The sequence below is a fragment of the Gobius niger genome, assembly GCF_951799975.1.
Source record: "Gobius niger genome assembly, chromosome: 7".
Lineage (NCBI taxonomy): Eukaryota > Metazoa > Chordata > Actinopteri > Gobiiformes > Gobiidae > Gobius > Gobius niger.
The window spans coordinates 12,636,872-12,653,621 of record NC_136858.1 but is presented as its reverse complement, the minus strand read 5'-3'; the positions used below and the strand labels follow the sequence as shown (position 1 = coordinate 12,653,621).

Sequence of the window (16,750 nt, the reverse complement as noted above, 5' to 3'; positions counted from 1 at the left end):
GCAGCCGTGCAAAACCAAAGTTGTGTTTTGGTTAAATGTGAAAGATATTGTGTCGTTTGTGATTTAATCGAAACTAGTTGGTCATCTAAATCTGTTCAGCTGTATCGATGGTTTTGTTTGTAGAATGAGATGATGTTCCTCACTTTAAAACTATACAGAATACTGAATTTTTCAAATCCAGGTTTAGAAATGTTTAGACTTTATTTTGAAATTTATATCCTGCATCCCTTTGAACCATGCACGAAACCCATGTGTGTTCATAGGACAGTGCATGTCCTGACCAAATAAACCAATAAATAAAATGAAAGAATAATAAGCAGCTTATTACTACTTTGCAAGCATATTATTAAGCACATTTTCTTCTGTTTGGTATTGCCTAAATTAAAAAGCTTCTTGACAAAAACATCTAAATAGGAACGAAAACTAGAAGAAAAAGAGCAAAAAAGCCACAAAATAGCGAAAGGGGAAAAAAAAGTCAAAAAAGTGACAACATGGCAGCTATTAGATCAGTTTTGTAGGTCTTAGCTTTCAAATGCGGCGTTTCAATGGCCTACAGGCTCCTGTCCAGAAGCTTTAAGATTTGGGTAAAGCTGAACTGGGGAAAATACACTTTAAGGCGGGGGGCAAGACGTTAATGGCCTATTAATTACTAATGCTTGTTAATAACTAATACTTAACGAGCACACCTTAATATAAAGCCTTACCACAATTTTTATAAAAAATGTATGGAATGTAATGCGTTTAATTGGTTCAGCAAATGTTCACAATCACCATATTTTTTTCTCACATTGTCCAACCTACACAGGACCTTCTTGCTGTGAGGAGAGAGCATTAACCACTCTGCACAAATGTAGTCTCCTGAAGCCCAACAACAATGATTCAAAATTAAAACCGAGCATTGTCCATTTTGCTGATTGAATCATATCATGGTGAGCAATGAGACACATTGAGTATGATGATTCCTGGGAGGTCCGTGCGGTTGGCCCGGGGGATAAGCAGATAATTAGTTTAGCGGTCCGGAGCGGAGGAGAGACAAGGCGAGTTCCATTAGGTAAATTGGTGGCAGTAATCAAGGTCCTGGTTTCAGTTAGACCCACAGGGCTCATCCATCTCTACTGATTAGAGCTAAAGAGCCGCCCCCTCAAGGCTGCCCCGTTAGCAGATCAATGCAGCTGCTAATAAAACTTAAACATTAGCCTGGACTGTTAGCGTCGCACCAAAACGAGCTACAGGCTAAAAAAAAAAAGGGAGTTCCATTACGTAACTTATCTGTGGTTTAAAAATATCCAAAGACATTTTTTACTAAAGAAATTTCATTTTCCCTTTGTTCACCCAAAACTTTCCAAAATGCAAGCTAATGCTAATCCTACTTCAAGGGATATTTCAGGATTGTTGACATAGGGCCTCATTTCCTAGTTATCCAGAGGGTTGTTGATTTCTGGAGGTTTTCTTTTTTTAAATTCATGCAATCCTTAAATGTGAAGGGTTTAGTGGTGCTAGGCTAGTGCTAGGCTAGTGCTAGGCTAGTGCTAGGCTAGCGCATGTCTATGGTAACTAGTAGCCTGTATACAGTGCACCTGAGGCAAATCCCTTATAACACCAGAGTGCCGATATAAATCTCCATGTTGACTGAATTGTTTCTACAGCGCAGTAGTTTGTTTATCCTCATAATGAGCCATGTGCTCGACAAAAGGGGAAAACACGTAACATTTGCCAAGTTTTAACATTAACGAGACCCATCGCATGCATGCCTTTCTTTTTCTCTCACACAGACTCGGTGCGATCTGAAACTCCGGTGACTGAGAGCATGTTTGCTTCAGACGTTGGATATGAGGATGGTGATGATCGGAGTACACACATAAGGAGAAGAGGACAGAAGACACCAGACAAACAGAAGACCGAGGGGAATGATGTTTACAGACCGGCAGATGATGAGAGAGAAGGAGGAGAGGACGCAGGTAAACGCATAAACACTAAGAATTGCCTAAAAAATGAAGTTAAATCGAGGAAATAAATGTAAGCTCTTATATTGCATTTGAATCTCCAAAAATAAGCAGTCATTATTGACCTAAAGAAGTACGGACACTGTAAAACTAGAAAGCGTGATTGGACGTACATAAACCAGGCCGTGGACATAACGTACTCGGTGTAAATGAAAACTCAGCAGTTGCCATATTAGCATCGAGTTTCTCAGTCGGGATGCACCGATCCGATACTAGCATCGGATATCGGAGCTGACACTGAAAAAAAAATACAATATTGGCTACAAATATCCCATACTGAACATAACCGAACCGAACATAACTTTTACCACTTAATCTAAGTGAATGTGGGCATGCTGCATATCATTGGGAAGCTTAGAACCAGGAGAATTCAATCGCTGAGTTAGGTTGCATTCAGACCTGGACTTGTTTCGATTGGGAACTAAAATTGCAACATTGTTTCAGCGTTCCAACTGCCGTGTTGGCGTTGACACCTCTTTTTGTCAATCTAACCAACATTTTAAATGCATAGCTCCTCTGCACGCCTGTGGGGGGCGCTGCAGCTCAACAGGAAAAACAGTGAACAAGAAACATGCTTCTCTGATTGGTCAATTAAACTCCACTTCCTGTTCTGTCTTTTGTTTACAAAAAGGAGCAGTATCAAACTGTGACTGTGTTGGTTTTTCTTTTCGCTATTTTTATTATGACAGTGACAGAAGCTACGGTTGGAATGCACAGATCTATTTTCCGAACAAAATGGGAGATAAATGAGCCGATACTCATCATGAGATGAGATGAGACGAGATGATGCCAGCTGAGGCAAAACTGGGACTAAACCAGGACTAACTGTAATATCTGCACAAACGGGCCGGGATTCGGATCAACAGTGAGTTCTTTATAATTTCATTGTAAAATGTATTTATCTTTTATGTATTGTTAACTATATGCTGCTACATTTGTTTAATAATTTAAAAAAAGAGGGATCAGAATGTTATCATTGTAGACAGCTCTAAAAGTTGAATTTGTTAAAATTGATTAGACTCACATGGTAGGATTCTTTTTTGAGCGAAGCTAATATAATCTTTCTTTCTGTTCAAAGCCTATTGTTGGAATTGGATTTTGATATTGATAAGCAGATTAGACAAATGCCAAACGTGAAAGATTGCAAACAGTTTTGATTATAAATGATAACAGATCTATGATAAAGACGAATGGACTTGGCATTTAAGACCTGGAACATTCATCAAATCGATTAGGCAGAAACATTTTGGGCAAGAAAATCAACCAGTTTGCTTTGCTTGTATGTTCTTGGCTAAAAACTACAGGCAAAGCGGTGTGTAAAAAATAATATTAAAAAAGCCCGGTAGAAATCGGCCAAAGTGCACAAGCATAACACATAAAATGGATGACTGGGCAGGAGAAGGACCTCTGCTCCCTCAGCCCTATTTTATAATGAAGCAATTTGTGATGTCGACCGAAAGGGCCTATTCGTTACATACTGGGAGTGAGTCATGAACTGATGCTGTACAACGTCGACCGCTCAATCTTGATACCAGTTTAGACGCCAACTGTACTGCAGCTTTCTCCTCATCTGACACTTCCAAGCATAAAAGTGGGTGGAGAAGGATGGTTTTGAAGCATAAGTGCGGGTTCTTCTGAGTTCATCCCTCACACTGCAGGGTGAGGGTCAAAGAATTAAGAAACTTTTATTATTGACATGTTTGGCGTCCACGGGACATACGTAAGGCGACCGAGATAACTCTGTAATCCTAATATGGTCATTTCCTTTCTGGGAGACAATACGGACGCAAGATTTTAGATCACGTTTTCTCAAAATGAGGTTTTCTTTACTCTCTTGCAACAACATCTCCACATTAGTAGCTCCAACAGACTCTGAACTTGCTAGTCTTGTACTTAATATTTTGATTTTGTTTTTTGGGGGGGGGATTTAGTCATGTTGAATTCCTAGCCTAATTTATTTAGTTTTGAATCCCAAAAAACACGGCAACATTATTAAAAGTTTTCAGAATTTCTCCCCTCTAGAATTTTTTTTTTTTCTTCACATTTTTAACATTTCATTGTCAATCAATAGAAAGACTTGATGATAAAATTCAATAATTTCAAGCCTGAAACTGTTTTCTTCCAAGCACGTACCAAAGTGCAGAGGCGCGGGGCACTGAGGGCCAGCTCCACCATGGCGGGCAGCACCACTTCAAACAGCTGTTGTGCCTCGCTGTGATCCAGCCACTGCAACAAAGGAGAGAGAAAGAGAAAGACAAAACTGAAAATGGCATAATGGGTATAATCAACAAAAGGTATTTTCAAAATGTAACTGATGTAAATATTTTAAACTAAGTTTAACCTCTTAACTCCCACCTGAACCGAGCGCATTTTCTTCAGTCTGGCTTTACCCAAAACCTAAAAGCTTAAAAAAGGCATAAAAATAGCAACAAATACGAGGATAAACACATGATAAAAAACATTTAAAAAAAAAACCTGACAAAAACATTCCGATCACTTTTGTAGGTCTTAGCTTTCAAATGAGGCATTACACTGTTGCTCTCCAGTTGAGAAGCTTTTAGATTTGGGTAATACCGAACTGGAAAAATGCACACGGTTCAGGCAGGGGTTAGCCTGGTTTAACCAGACCCTCGTACTCAGTTTGTTTCGTACAAGGGTCTGGATCTTCACAATTGAGCTTCGTTATCAGGTGTGAGGGGTGAACTCCTTTGAAATGATTGGATCTGATTTTCTCTAGCGTTTGGTCGTGACGTATGTAATGCGCACACGTAAATGAAATTGAGCTATCAAAACTCTTGAGAGCATTCCTTGTGTATTCCAAGGCTTGAATTTTAATTTCTGGATATTTGGGAGTCGAGCCACAACAGATTAAAGAGCTTCCTTTACTTTCATATACGCCGCCATGGCCAAACTACAACCCGCAAATGCTTGACGTCACCTACAAGCCCCGCCTCCCCGCTCGCTGAATGAATGGTTGAAATTCAACCGATGTAATGCCGCCACTGAGATCAGACCCAGACGTACATCGGTGTTAATTTTGACATATTTGAATTTAGTTTTAGTCTTGGTCTTTTGACGAAAATGTCATAAAATTTTAGTTGAGATTTAGTAAAAAAAAATCTTAAATTTTAGTCTAGACTAAAATTGCGAGTAAATTTAGTCGACAGATTTAGTTGACATTTATGATATTCATTCTAATCATTTTTAATCTTGTTCCTCTGCTTCATGGAGCTGCTCCCACTTGAACAAAGCTCAGAGTTGTTCCTTTGGCAGAGAATTTACATGATCTGAGGCTCTCTCAGACTGTCAGTAGAAGTTTGGATGATTTTAGTCTCTCCTTTTCATTTTTATTTAGTCTCATTTTAGTCAACTAAAACATCATTTTAGTCATAGTTTTAGTCTCATGAAAAACTTTTAATTTAGTTTTAGTCTCATTTTAGTCAGCAAAAATATCACTTTGACTAAAATTAAGACTAAGTAATAGTAATAGTCGACAAAATTAACACGGACGTACATGTAGGGAAAATATAATTGACCGGAGTTTACGGATGGCTAAGGCCAGGCTAGGCAGGGGGTAAAAGGTTAAACTAAATTTAACAAAATGTAACTAAGTGAGCGGGACTGTTGAGCTCTGTTGGACGCCGTTAAGAAAATATTTTAAATAATAATAATAAACATTGCACATACATAAATACTCCCGTGTCAACATTTCATAACCATCCTTACATAACGGTGCCATTTTATTGTCAAAAAGCAATCAGACGACACAGATAGTACTTTCAAACGGCTCATCAATGCCAGACAAAAAGTCAATCAACAACTTCACTTTCATTTTTTAAAGAGAGCTGATCTGGTCTCATCCATCTGGAAGTTGGCCCATGCACAGGCTATGCCCACCATACTTCAGCCTACTACTCGCTTACCTCAGCATCCATCTGCAATTCCCCCTAAAATAAACATCCAGTTATTCTATCATAGCCCCAGATTTACAACGCAATTACTTATGAGCGTATTGGCTTCGAATGTCAGCGCTATCCATCACGTGGCGTATTCTATCAAAGTAAGCAAGAGGAGCCCGGGCCTGATTAAACGCACCTTTCCGGGGGGTCAGAAATGCAAATGACCAATTGTGGGGCCGATGCGAGGAAGAGGGAGCCGCTTGATTCGTCTGTAGCGATGGCCGACGGTTATATGCCAGGGGGGAGCGCGCCGCAGCCCCCCGACTAAAAGCTGTCAGAAGTAATGAGCTAGCAGACACCGTAAAGTAGTCCTGGGAGAGAGTAATGGGGGAGGCTGGGGATGGGGCTGGTTGAGGCTGGAAAGATGATGCTCGGCGTTCGGATTGCTTAAACAGCCAGATAGAGGGAGCAGCGCCAAGCTTATGCCGAACGAATTTATCAATGCATGAGCGCGGAGCAGGCTAATACAAGCGCATACTTAATACATTTAGCAGGGCAGGGCGATATGTCACCGGGAGCTTTATGTACTTTGATGTATCCATTCTGGTTAGCGTGGCACGAAGAAGGAATATGTGGGGGAAAGTTGTAGTCGGGTCGGGTGAGAGTAGGGTACTCTAAAAAAAAAAGTTGAAGGAGAAATACAGAAGCTAAATGCAAACAATGTTAAATTGCTAATTGTTGTCCAAAGTCATTCCTAGACGCGTTTCTGACATCTTCGAAGGGATGAGTTTATAAAGCGCAACTTTCAGGGAGCAATACGTCACAATAATGTAAACAAAACAACCAGCAAGATTACAAAACACAAACAGGCTCTGATTAGATGCACAACGGTCTTTTTTCACAAACATTTGATTCCACAATATACGAACGGATAAAATACATCATATTCCACTCAAAAAAAAAAAGGCTTATTGAAAAGCATTGTAGTTTAGACACGTTAAAAAAAACTTTAACGCCTGGTTTCTATTTTTTCAACACTAGACTAGGCTAGATATTCCTCCTGAGATAACGCTGGGTTAGTCACAAATTAAGAAACCAGGCGCTGGTTTTTGTAAGAAGAATTTTAGAAATCTCGTACTTAATGGGAGTCGGACTGTTAGCATTGGAGCAGCGCGAGCTACACGTCACGCAAGGGCCGAGTCTACAGTGAAGATCCCACCCGTATGCCCTTTATAGGAACATGCTTCGTCAGAGCTGGGGAGGGGGAGTCTGTAAATCCGCCATGACTTCTCCCACGACCGTAGTCATTATGGTAAACGAGTGAGCAGAAGCTGTCCATTTATATATACAGTCTATGATTCAGCCCCATTCATAGAAAAGTCCTGCGTCGTCTGTGAAACTTATGGCGCCTCAGACCCCTTCTACGCAGCTTGTTCCTTAAAAGGGCAAAAAGGCGGGAAGCCCTGCGCTCGTGGGGCGGGTGGAGCCTCCGCAGAGCTCCAGAGCTTAATTGACAGGTTCTGGAGCCAGTCAATGCACTGAAAAGGATTCCACTTTTTTTTTGATAAACGAAAACCAGCGTGGTTCAAAATATTTCACCTACCCCAGCATTGTCACATAGGTCTCTCCTTGGAGCCAGGCTTTGAAGCCATTTTTGGGAGGTCGGAAGTCTCACTAGTCCCACCAGCGTGTCCTGGGTCTTCCACGAGGCCTTGTCCCACTAGGACATGCCTGGAACACCTCCCGCGGGAGGCGACCAGGAGGCATCCGGAACAGATGCTCGAGCCGCCTCAGCTGGCTCCTTTCGACGTGAAGGAGCAGCGACCCTACTCCGAGCTCCTCCCGGGTAACTGAGCTCCTCACCCGATCTCGGAGGGTGCGCCCAGCCACCCTGCGAAGGAAACTCATTTCGGCCGCTTGTATTCGCGATCTTGTCCTTTCGGTCATGACCCAAATCTCATGACCACTAGGCATGTCCTAGTGGGACAAGGCCTCGTGGAAGACCCAGGACACGCTGGTGGGACTATGTCTCCGAGCTGGCCTGGTGTTGCCTCGGGGTCCCCCCAGAACAGCTGGAGGAGGTGTGTGTGGACCGGGAAGTTTGGGCATCTCTGCTGAGACTGCTGCCCCCGCGACCCGGCCCCGGATAAAGCGGAAGAAAATGGATGGATGGATGGATGGAAGTCTCACTAGAATCAATGCTCCAAAGTGTCTCTTGGAGTCGCCCCTGGCCACAAGGGGGTGGTATTACAGCAATGTCAGCTCCCCACCATGAGGCCCAAAGAGAAGAGCGTTCCTCGCCCATTGATCAGATCACTCAAAATGTACATTTGGACGTTGCACTTCATGTCACGTATTAAGTGTAGGAGAGTCCTTGTTTTCATGTTTTTCATTCACTGTGAGCTAGGAGGAGTGTGCCAATACGTTTGTTAAGTGGTGACGCCACAGCTCTACTTCCGGGTCCGCAGATGTGCGAGAAACTACAAAAAAGTCTTCAATGCCACAATCAATATTTCTGAAACTCATCAGAGAGTTACCGAACATGCTTATTTATCAGGCCCATTAGCTAAAAATGCTGAACCTACTGCTATAAAAGTAATATTTACCAAAATCGGTACATCTGGGTTAGCGGAGATAAATGCTAATGTTAGCTACACTAACCCCGGAAGTAGTGACTTTAGTAAATATTACATTTTTAGCAGTAGGTGCAACATTTTTGGCTAATGAGTCTGAGAAATAAGTAGGTTCAGTAACTCTTTTGAGTTTCAGAAATATTGACGATTAATTTTAAGAGTTTTTTATGTTTGTTTCTCACATATTTGCCGGTCTGCTAGGACCCGGAAGCGGAAGTCGTGACGTCACACTTAAACTGTATATCGATTTTGCGATACATAAATCGCAATATTTTGCGGAACGATGCAATACCGACACTTTTTATTCCGATATTGCTACTTTTGATGACCCCATGCACATTAATGATCGGGGTCATGCATATTAATGAGGTAGCAGTGCTCTACTGATTTCACAGTCAATAGAGGCCGATAATGGTCCAGAAGTCAGTTACAACAGCGGAGGGCAGGATTACAGTTTTAAGCACTTGGACCAAACATTTTTATGCAAATATATTACTTTTGATGATAGTTTTTATAATTATAACTCAACCCCAACTTAATCTTATTTATACCTTTTAAAATAGAACAATAGTTTATTGCTTATTTAAATGTAAATGAAGAGATGCTTCTAACAGAGACCCATTTTCAGTGTTTTAAATGTTTTAAAATGGCATGTTTCGTGATGTATTGTAGGTGATTTTAGTGCAATAAATCAATTATCACAGTATATGGTGTATTGTAAGGGCATTATCATCGTGAGCCGTTTATCGCGTATCGAATCGTGAGGTTCCCAGCCCTAATCTCTATTGGACCTCTGGAACAAAACAAAAGAGAAAACGATGATCAAATGTACATTAAGTATAGTAGAAAACAGTGAAATGTGCCTGCTGGGTGTGAGCCTGTTGCCTCAGCAGGTGTAGCTCATCTCTCACATTCGTCAGACGGCGACACCCTGACAGTTTCATTTGGGCCGGCAGAGCAGCACTAAGACAATTTATAGACAAGCTCTAATTTGGCTAACTCTTCTTTTTTTTTTTTTCCCCACCTGCAGCTATTACTTGTGGAAGTGCTTGTCAATCACTCGTCCAGCGGGGGGAATGCGTTGCAAATACACAGGCGCTACACAAATCCAGCCACGTATTTAATCAGGCATTGTTAAGATGATACAGCATCTTAAAACTGTTGAGGTTGAGCATCATGAAAGACTTGACAGTTTAATCAAAGTAATTGAAAGGAGAAGCTTGACTTTTTATTTATTCTAACTGGTACAACGTTTCCTCATCTAAAACAACAAGTATTTAACTTCCTTCATGCTGTTTTGAAAAAATTATCTCATCAAAAACATACCTGGGGCTGTGTTTGGAGCCACTCGAGCATCTTTGAGTAATCGTTGACTCTTCCCCAGTGGCATTTTAAGCTTTAAATAATCCTGGAACACCTTCGCACTGGTAAATCTGCCCTTATTTCCGAGCATACAAAACACCTGATGTAAATACTGTTGCTCATGTAAAATGAGGCTGATTTACCAAGTGTGTTTGAAGTTAACAGACATTTGAATGTGTCAGGGCGGGAATAAAGCCAGTGACCTCGAGGTGACTGGGCAACTAAAATCCCAACGCCACATTTAAGTATCAAAAGTAAAGAATAAATTTGAAAAGTTTCAATTTCCAGATAAGTCATAATAATAACTGGCACTTTTCCAGTTTGCGATTTTAAGAGTTTTAAAGTAGTTGAAGGAAGGCAGTTTTCTGAGAATGCACCAAGAGAAAAGGCACTTAGCGGCAGCAGATGGAATTAGCCGCTCTTTGACGGACGGTGACTTTGTTGCTGGCAGTGCTTAGCATCTTTATGGATTTAAAGTGCTCCTTTTAATTAAATCGGAGAAAGTCATAAAAAAAAAAACAGCCAGGCTGCTATTGATCAACAGGCTCTCCGCCACACACTGATATATTGTTTCACACTGGAATCTGCATTTAGCACTTCTTATTTTCAAAAGCTGTTTGATTTCAAGCAATCTTAGACTAACCATGAAATTTACTGTGACAGAGAAAAGCTCACAAACAGAAATATTTCTACCACAATATAACCTTTAAGATAAGATAAGATAAGATAAACCTTTATTGATCTAACAAAGGAGAAATTCACTTGTTACAGTCGGCGTTCAAGAAGATCACTCAAAGTTAATAAAGTGCAGCTGATGCAGAGATTATTGCACATGTTACTTTACAGTCTTATTGTACAGTCTGACAGCAGTGGGGATGAAGGCTTTGCGGTAGCGCTCCGTCCTGCACTGAGGGTGTCTCAGTCTGCCACTGAGAGAGCTGCACAGCTCTTCTACAGTCCCGTGCAGTGGGTGGGAGGTGTTGTCCATGATGGAGGTGAGCTTGGCTAACACCCTCCTGTCCCTCACCTCCTCCACAGAGTCCAGGGGGCAGCCCAGGACGGAGCTGGCCCTCCTGACCAGCTTGTTCAGTCTGTTCTTGTCCCGCTCTGTGCTGCCCGGGGCCCAGCACATGGCAGCGTAGTGGAGAGCAGAGGCTACCACAGAGTCATAAAAAGTCCTGAGCAGAGGCCTGCTCACTCCGAACGACCTGAGTGTCCTCAGAAGGTGGAGGCGACTTTGGCCCTTCTTGTACAGGGCGTTGGTGTTGTGGGACCAGTCCAGTTTATTGTTGAGGTGAACACCCAGGTACTTGAAACTGTCCACCTCCTCAATGTCCTCCCCCTGGATGTTCAGCGGTGTGTGTGGTAGTGGCTTCCTCGTGAAGTCGATCACCATCTCCTTCGTCTTACTGATGTTCAAGCACAGGTGGTTGCGCTCACACCAGTCCACAAAGTCTAGGATGACTGACCGGTACTCCAGGTCGTTCCCCTTAGACACACAGCCCACGATGGCGGAGTCGTCGGAGAACTTCTGGAGATGACAACTGTCCGTGTTGTATGTAAAGTCCGATGTGTAGATGGTGAAGAGAAACGGTGAGAGGACGGTGCCCTGAGGGGCCCCGGTGCTGCAGACGACCACCTCAGACTCACAGCTGCGCAGCCGCACATACTGTGGTCGGTCCGTGAGGTAGTCGATGGTCCAAGCAGTGAGATGTTCATCCACTCCCGTGTTCTCCAGCTTCCCCCGCAGCAGCGCCGGCCTGATGGTGTTGAAGGCACTGGAGAAGTCATAGTCCTTCTTGGCCTTCCTGATCCTCCACTGGAGTTCATGCTGGACTCTCCTCTGCTCCTCTCTGTCCCCTGAGTTGAAAGCCCTTTTCTTTTGGTTCAGGAGGGCTTTAAGTTCAGGGGTCACCCAGGGGTGGTTGTTGGAGAAACACCGTACCTTCCGGGTTGGTACAGTGTTTTCCACACAGAAGTTGATGTAGTCTGTGATACAGTGGGTCAGGCCGTCGATTTCTTTGAATAATGCTTGAAATAGTTAAGTTTGTGTTTAAATGAGAATTTTTATTTTTTTATTTTAATACCTTTATACTGAGGCAGGATGATATTACACCCTGGTATTACAAAGTCCCCTTTCCAAGTCCATATCTCAACAATATATCTTTCCCCATTGTAAGACAGCTCAAGTAATATAGACAGGCAACACACGGTCTCCAAGGAAAAGCTCTCTGAAGGAAGCATTATGTTCAGATAAATATTTTGACACGACGTGATGAATAACAACGCCACTGGGGAGAGGTGCCTTAACCAACAGGTAATTATAAACCTAAACTGTCAGATGATACGGCGCTGAAGAGAGAGACAGCCTCAGGAAAGACATTCCCCTGGTTCACCTGCGCCAGCTGCCACCGGCCCATCTGCGCTGACTGTGATACAAGTGGCCTCCTCTGAGATCCACAGGCAAAAACAGAGAAGACCAGGCTTTCCGCACTGACACAGCATTCACGGAGATATATTCAAAGGGACTAATGGACTGTAAGACAAACCATCTCTTTAAGTCTGTGTATCGGACATGACTATTTGAGATGTGGGAATGCTGCAGTCATAATGAGTCAGTCATATAAAGGGCTGTACAGTTAATATTAGACTAAAGAGCGGGGTCTGGGAGCTCTCCCCCATAATCTTTTGAAGGAATATTGACAATATTTTCAAAATGTATGGAGCATTTTAAAGGGTGGTTAGATTTGTGTTGTGTGCCGTCACATTTCTCAAAGCAGGAGGGACAGATTTTGACGCTGGGCTTGACGTTGCCTAACTCAGGTCTACGGTGATGCAGCCGGTAGACTAACAAGGCTGCCGACAATATACAGTTTACACGGCTGGAGAGTTCAAGTCCATGCTCCAACGAGTGTCTCTCCCAGCTTTAAATCTATGCTCTTCTCTGTCCAATAAAACCTACAGGGCAAATCCAAGCCTTTTAGTTCTTTAAATGCCCTGAAGGAGGTTGCCACTGTGACCGAAACGCGTTGGCAAGTCCCATCAAATAGGGACTTTTATTTAAATGCCTCGGGTTCCTCTCCTTTTCTTCTTGTAGTTCTTTGTTTAATCACTTTCCACACTCAAAAGGAGGCCATATACAACCACCACTAATCACTTAAACACACATCACATTCATGCACATAAGCACGGTTGGGCACGGCGGGTCAAGGGGCTTTGCATGGGACACAACAGCAATAAAAACAAACTATAAACCTTCTGGTTATTCAAGATACATATATCTTTTAGTCATTTCCTTCCTGATTTATCTTGTTTTGACACAACTAGCCAAAAATATAACTTTTTCCCATACATCACAGTGGCCGGAACTTGATAGAACCCAAGTACAACTTTACATTGCAATACAACATGCCCATCAAAGTTATTTTTCTAAAATCACAAAAACATCCAAATCAAAGGGTTGAATAGGTTAAGTCGATGGATTAGTGCCAATTTCCTTAAACAGGATTTATTTGCAAGTGAAAGTTGTCCACTACATAACGTGTCCTTCACTTACCTCAGTACAGAGAAGGTTCAGGGCGGTGAAGTCCCACTTCTTTGAGTGCGCTGTGTTGTATCGCAGAATAGCATCCTAAAAGGCCACAAAAACTTACAGTGAACGGGATGATCTGCTGCCCTGTGAGTTAAGCGAACCCTGCCATCTAGTGGCTATCTATGGAACTTGTATGAGAATATTTATTATACATTTATATATTTGCATCAGTTCTGCAGCGTTTGCCCTCACAAACACACACTTGTTCAAACACCAGTGAAACAGACACGTTCCAAGTTCTACTAAGTCTGAATTAAATCGAAACATCCCTAACATTAAAGCAGGACAAAAGGAACCAGAGAGAACTAGAGTAGAACAGGAGCTCCCCTGCCATTTTGGCATATTTTCAATCTACAGAAAGAAGGTTTTAAAAGGTCACTGGTTATTTTATAAGGCGCATGTATTCAAATGTGGATCAGGGAAAAAACACAACGGCAGCAATTTGGTGCTTTTTGGTCAGTAGGGTCAAGAATCTCATCTACACAATTAAATTAAAAATTGCACAATCATAAGCAGCAACGCAAAGGCTTTTTACATTTGTACAAACACTCGATGGATCACACTTTTATTTGCATTTTCTTTTTGTGGTGAACATGTTGACCATAATTAGACAGGAGTTAAACTGTATATATGAATTGGCTTAAGTAAATTTAAGAAGAAACTCCAGGAAACGTCTTTTTTTTTTATTGTGCTGTGTTGAAACAACTAATCGATTATTGAAAGCTATTATAGTATTAACTGTTTTTTGGAAAACACAAGATTCAAAATGAGCAAAAATGTTTTTAAGTAAAAACTTTGTTTTAAACATAGGGTAGAATGTTTTGGATATTGTAAATTTCACAAATATCACTCTGTGTCTCAGGACAATTATCCAATCAGAAAGCAGGATTATTTCTACTCTTATTGTTGCCAGATCCTATAGTTTAAACCGGTTTGGAAATAAATATAAAAGGCCTCGCTATCTCACCAGGTAGAAAGTTTCATAAAAATAAATAAATTGATAAAAATAATCTTAATCAGATTAATCGATTACCAAAATAATGGATAGTTGCAGCCCTAGTGGAAATACTTTATAAACTTGGTTAAAAACTGTCCAGGATGAGTCGCAGTGTCTTTAAAGCCGAAGTTGCCACTGCCATATTAGCTACGTAAAAGTGGCTCAAATGGTTAAACATGGTTAACCAGGTTCGAGGCCCCGTCTTAATCTGATCTACATATCTTTGTCCTGAAGAATGTGCAACAACAACAACAAAAATCAATGAAGAAACTCAGCAGCATTGTCCCTCACTTACCCGCACATCCAGGCTACTTTTAAACCCTCTACGCAGGGCTGTTTGAATCAGCTCCCATCGGCTCTGGACTCCTCCTCCTTCCTACATAACACAACAGAATACTTACAAAATCTTACAACGAATCCTATTATCCTCGGCAAAACGTGTTCCCACCTCAGTGTCCAAAGGAAACAGGTTCTTCTCCGAGCAGGGCATCTTGACAGACACATCGTCCCAAGAGTCTTTGAACTTGGAGGGGTACGGGACAGGGACCTCGCCCTCCTTAAGGAGATCAGTCTGTCAGGGCAAACGGGCGAAAATAAGAAATTAATATGTATGATACTGACACAAGTCACGTCTAGAGGGAGAATACAATACAAATGCAAAAAAACATAACGTGCAGTGTTTGATTTTGCCATATCGAGCTTTTTAGCCTAACGTGACACATTCAAACACCTGTAATAGGTGTCAAAATACAGATACGAATCATGTGAACTTACCCTGATGGTGATGGTGTGGTTAGGCACGACCTTCAGGTGAGACAGGGGCGGAGCACACTGGGGTATCCTGTTGAGCTCGTCTACGGAGGTCCCCAGCCAAACGCTGTCCATGTGATGCAGGGCAAAGGTTATGCTGCAAAGATCATATGCATAATACGCATAACGTTCATATCAAAAGTATCATTTTACTGACTGACCGGGACAAACAGTGAATTGGCAAATACAGTACCTTTCAGTCTGGCTTAGTACTTGGCTCACACCAGGAGAGCCACTGTGTGAATCCACAGTTCCCATAGAAACAAGGCTTTCTCTTTCTTTGGCTAAACGTCGACAGTCAGTGTCTTTAACAGGGTGAGAGTCCGCACCCTTTGTATTGGCAGTGCCTGAAGAAGCACTGCCCTCATGAGCGCCCTCTGTGTTACAGTCCAGAGTTTTACTCCCTGGGCTGTCTGGACTCAGCATCTCCACATCATTAGGTGTCCTCACACATTTTAAGGGACTGCTACTAAGACACAAGGTGAGTTTGGGATTTGGTGAGTGTCCAGCAGAGCTAGTGCTTTTAACAGGGTTGGAGCCCGGTGAACAGGCAATTGCATTACTTCTGCTGCAGGAATCAATAGATTCAGCTGAGGCAGATCTACAGTCTACTGAGGACTGAGGGGCCGCATCATTCTGTACAGACGCTGTTACAGAGTCACTCTTAGGGTTCAGGAGACCATCTTTTCCATCTGTAAAGTTTCGCTTTGAGATGGCATCATTTGCCAAGTCTGGTTTGGCCTCAGTGGGGACACTGAAACATAGAGTTATACCGAAACTGGTAAGTGTTAGATTACAGATTACAACAGAGAACACAAGCAAAAAGTACACACCTTGTGTGAGAATCCATCCTTAGCTCCTTCTTGTGACTAGTTATAGATAACTGTGGGTATCTACATGAAAAAAAAAGATTCATAAAAATCAAATAGTCCAAAGGCGACAGACGTGCGCCCTCACATAATGGTGTACTTTGTCTCCTCCATGATTATGATCTAACCATTATGTCATAGAAAAAGCTTGTAAACAACCATGAGCTGTCAGTCTATAGAGCACCAATCCAAAACTATCTCCGCTAAATAAAACACAGAGCTAACAAAAATTATGTTTAATAGCAACCTGAGGATAGTTACAGAACTGATCACTTCACAAAACTAAGTAATTTGTAGCTAGCATGACTTGAGGTTAAGGTTAGCGTCGGCATGCTAGCTCAAATGCAAAACAGCACATTTAAATCTGCCGAGAGGAGAAGAAGATGGTACATACTTACAGGCATACCCTCTTATAACTGAGATCCTGACGTGAGTCTATTACATTGTTTTATTGTATTCCGGAATCTCTCACTGGGACAAGATAACGATGTATTTGCAACAGACGTGTTATTGGTTTATTTTCATCTGGTTTGCAGCTGCGGTGCTGAAAAGGGGAACCCCGCAGCCAATCGAATCAGCGCTGTG

General features: G+C 42.1%; 1 protein-coding gene across 1 annotated transcript in view; it reads right to left on the bottom strand.

Annotated features, from left to right (window-relative positions):
- The window catches only part of parga (poly (ADP-ribose) glycohydrolase a), a 41,253-nt gene extending 24,626 nt beyond the window's left edge, over window positions 1-16,627 (bottom strand). The window contains exons 1-9 of the mRNA XM_079559912.1: window positions 16,564-16,627; window positions 16,130-16,189; window positions 16,019-16,050; window positions 15,490-15,988; window positions 15,261-15,393; window positions 14,935-15,057; window positions 14,782-14,862; window positions 13,454-13,528; window positions 4,137-4,229 (exon numbers count right to left, since the gene is read on the bottom strand). Of these exons, the coding sequence (XP_079416038.1) occupies window positions 4,137-4,229; window positions 13,454-13,528; window positions 14,782-14,862; window positions 14,935-15,057; window positions 15,261-15,393; window positions 15,490-15,988; window positions 16,019-16,050; window positions 16,130-16,146 (1,053 nt within the window). The 5' untranslated portion in view covers window positions 16,147-16,189; window positions 16,564-16,627. The remainder of the gene's footprint in view (window positions 1-4,136; window positions 4,230-13,453; window positions 13,529-14,781; window positions 14,863-14,934; window positions 15,058-15,260; window positions 15,394-15,489; window positions 15,989-16,018; window positions 16,051-16,129; window positions 16,190-16,563) is intronic.
- Between the last annotated feature and the right edge of the window lie 123 nt (window positions 16,628-16,750).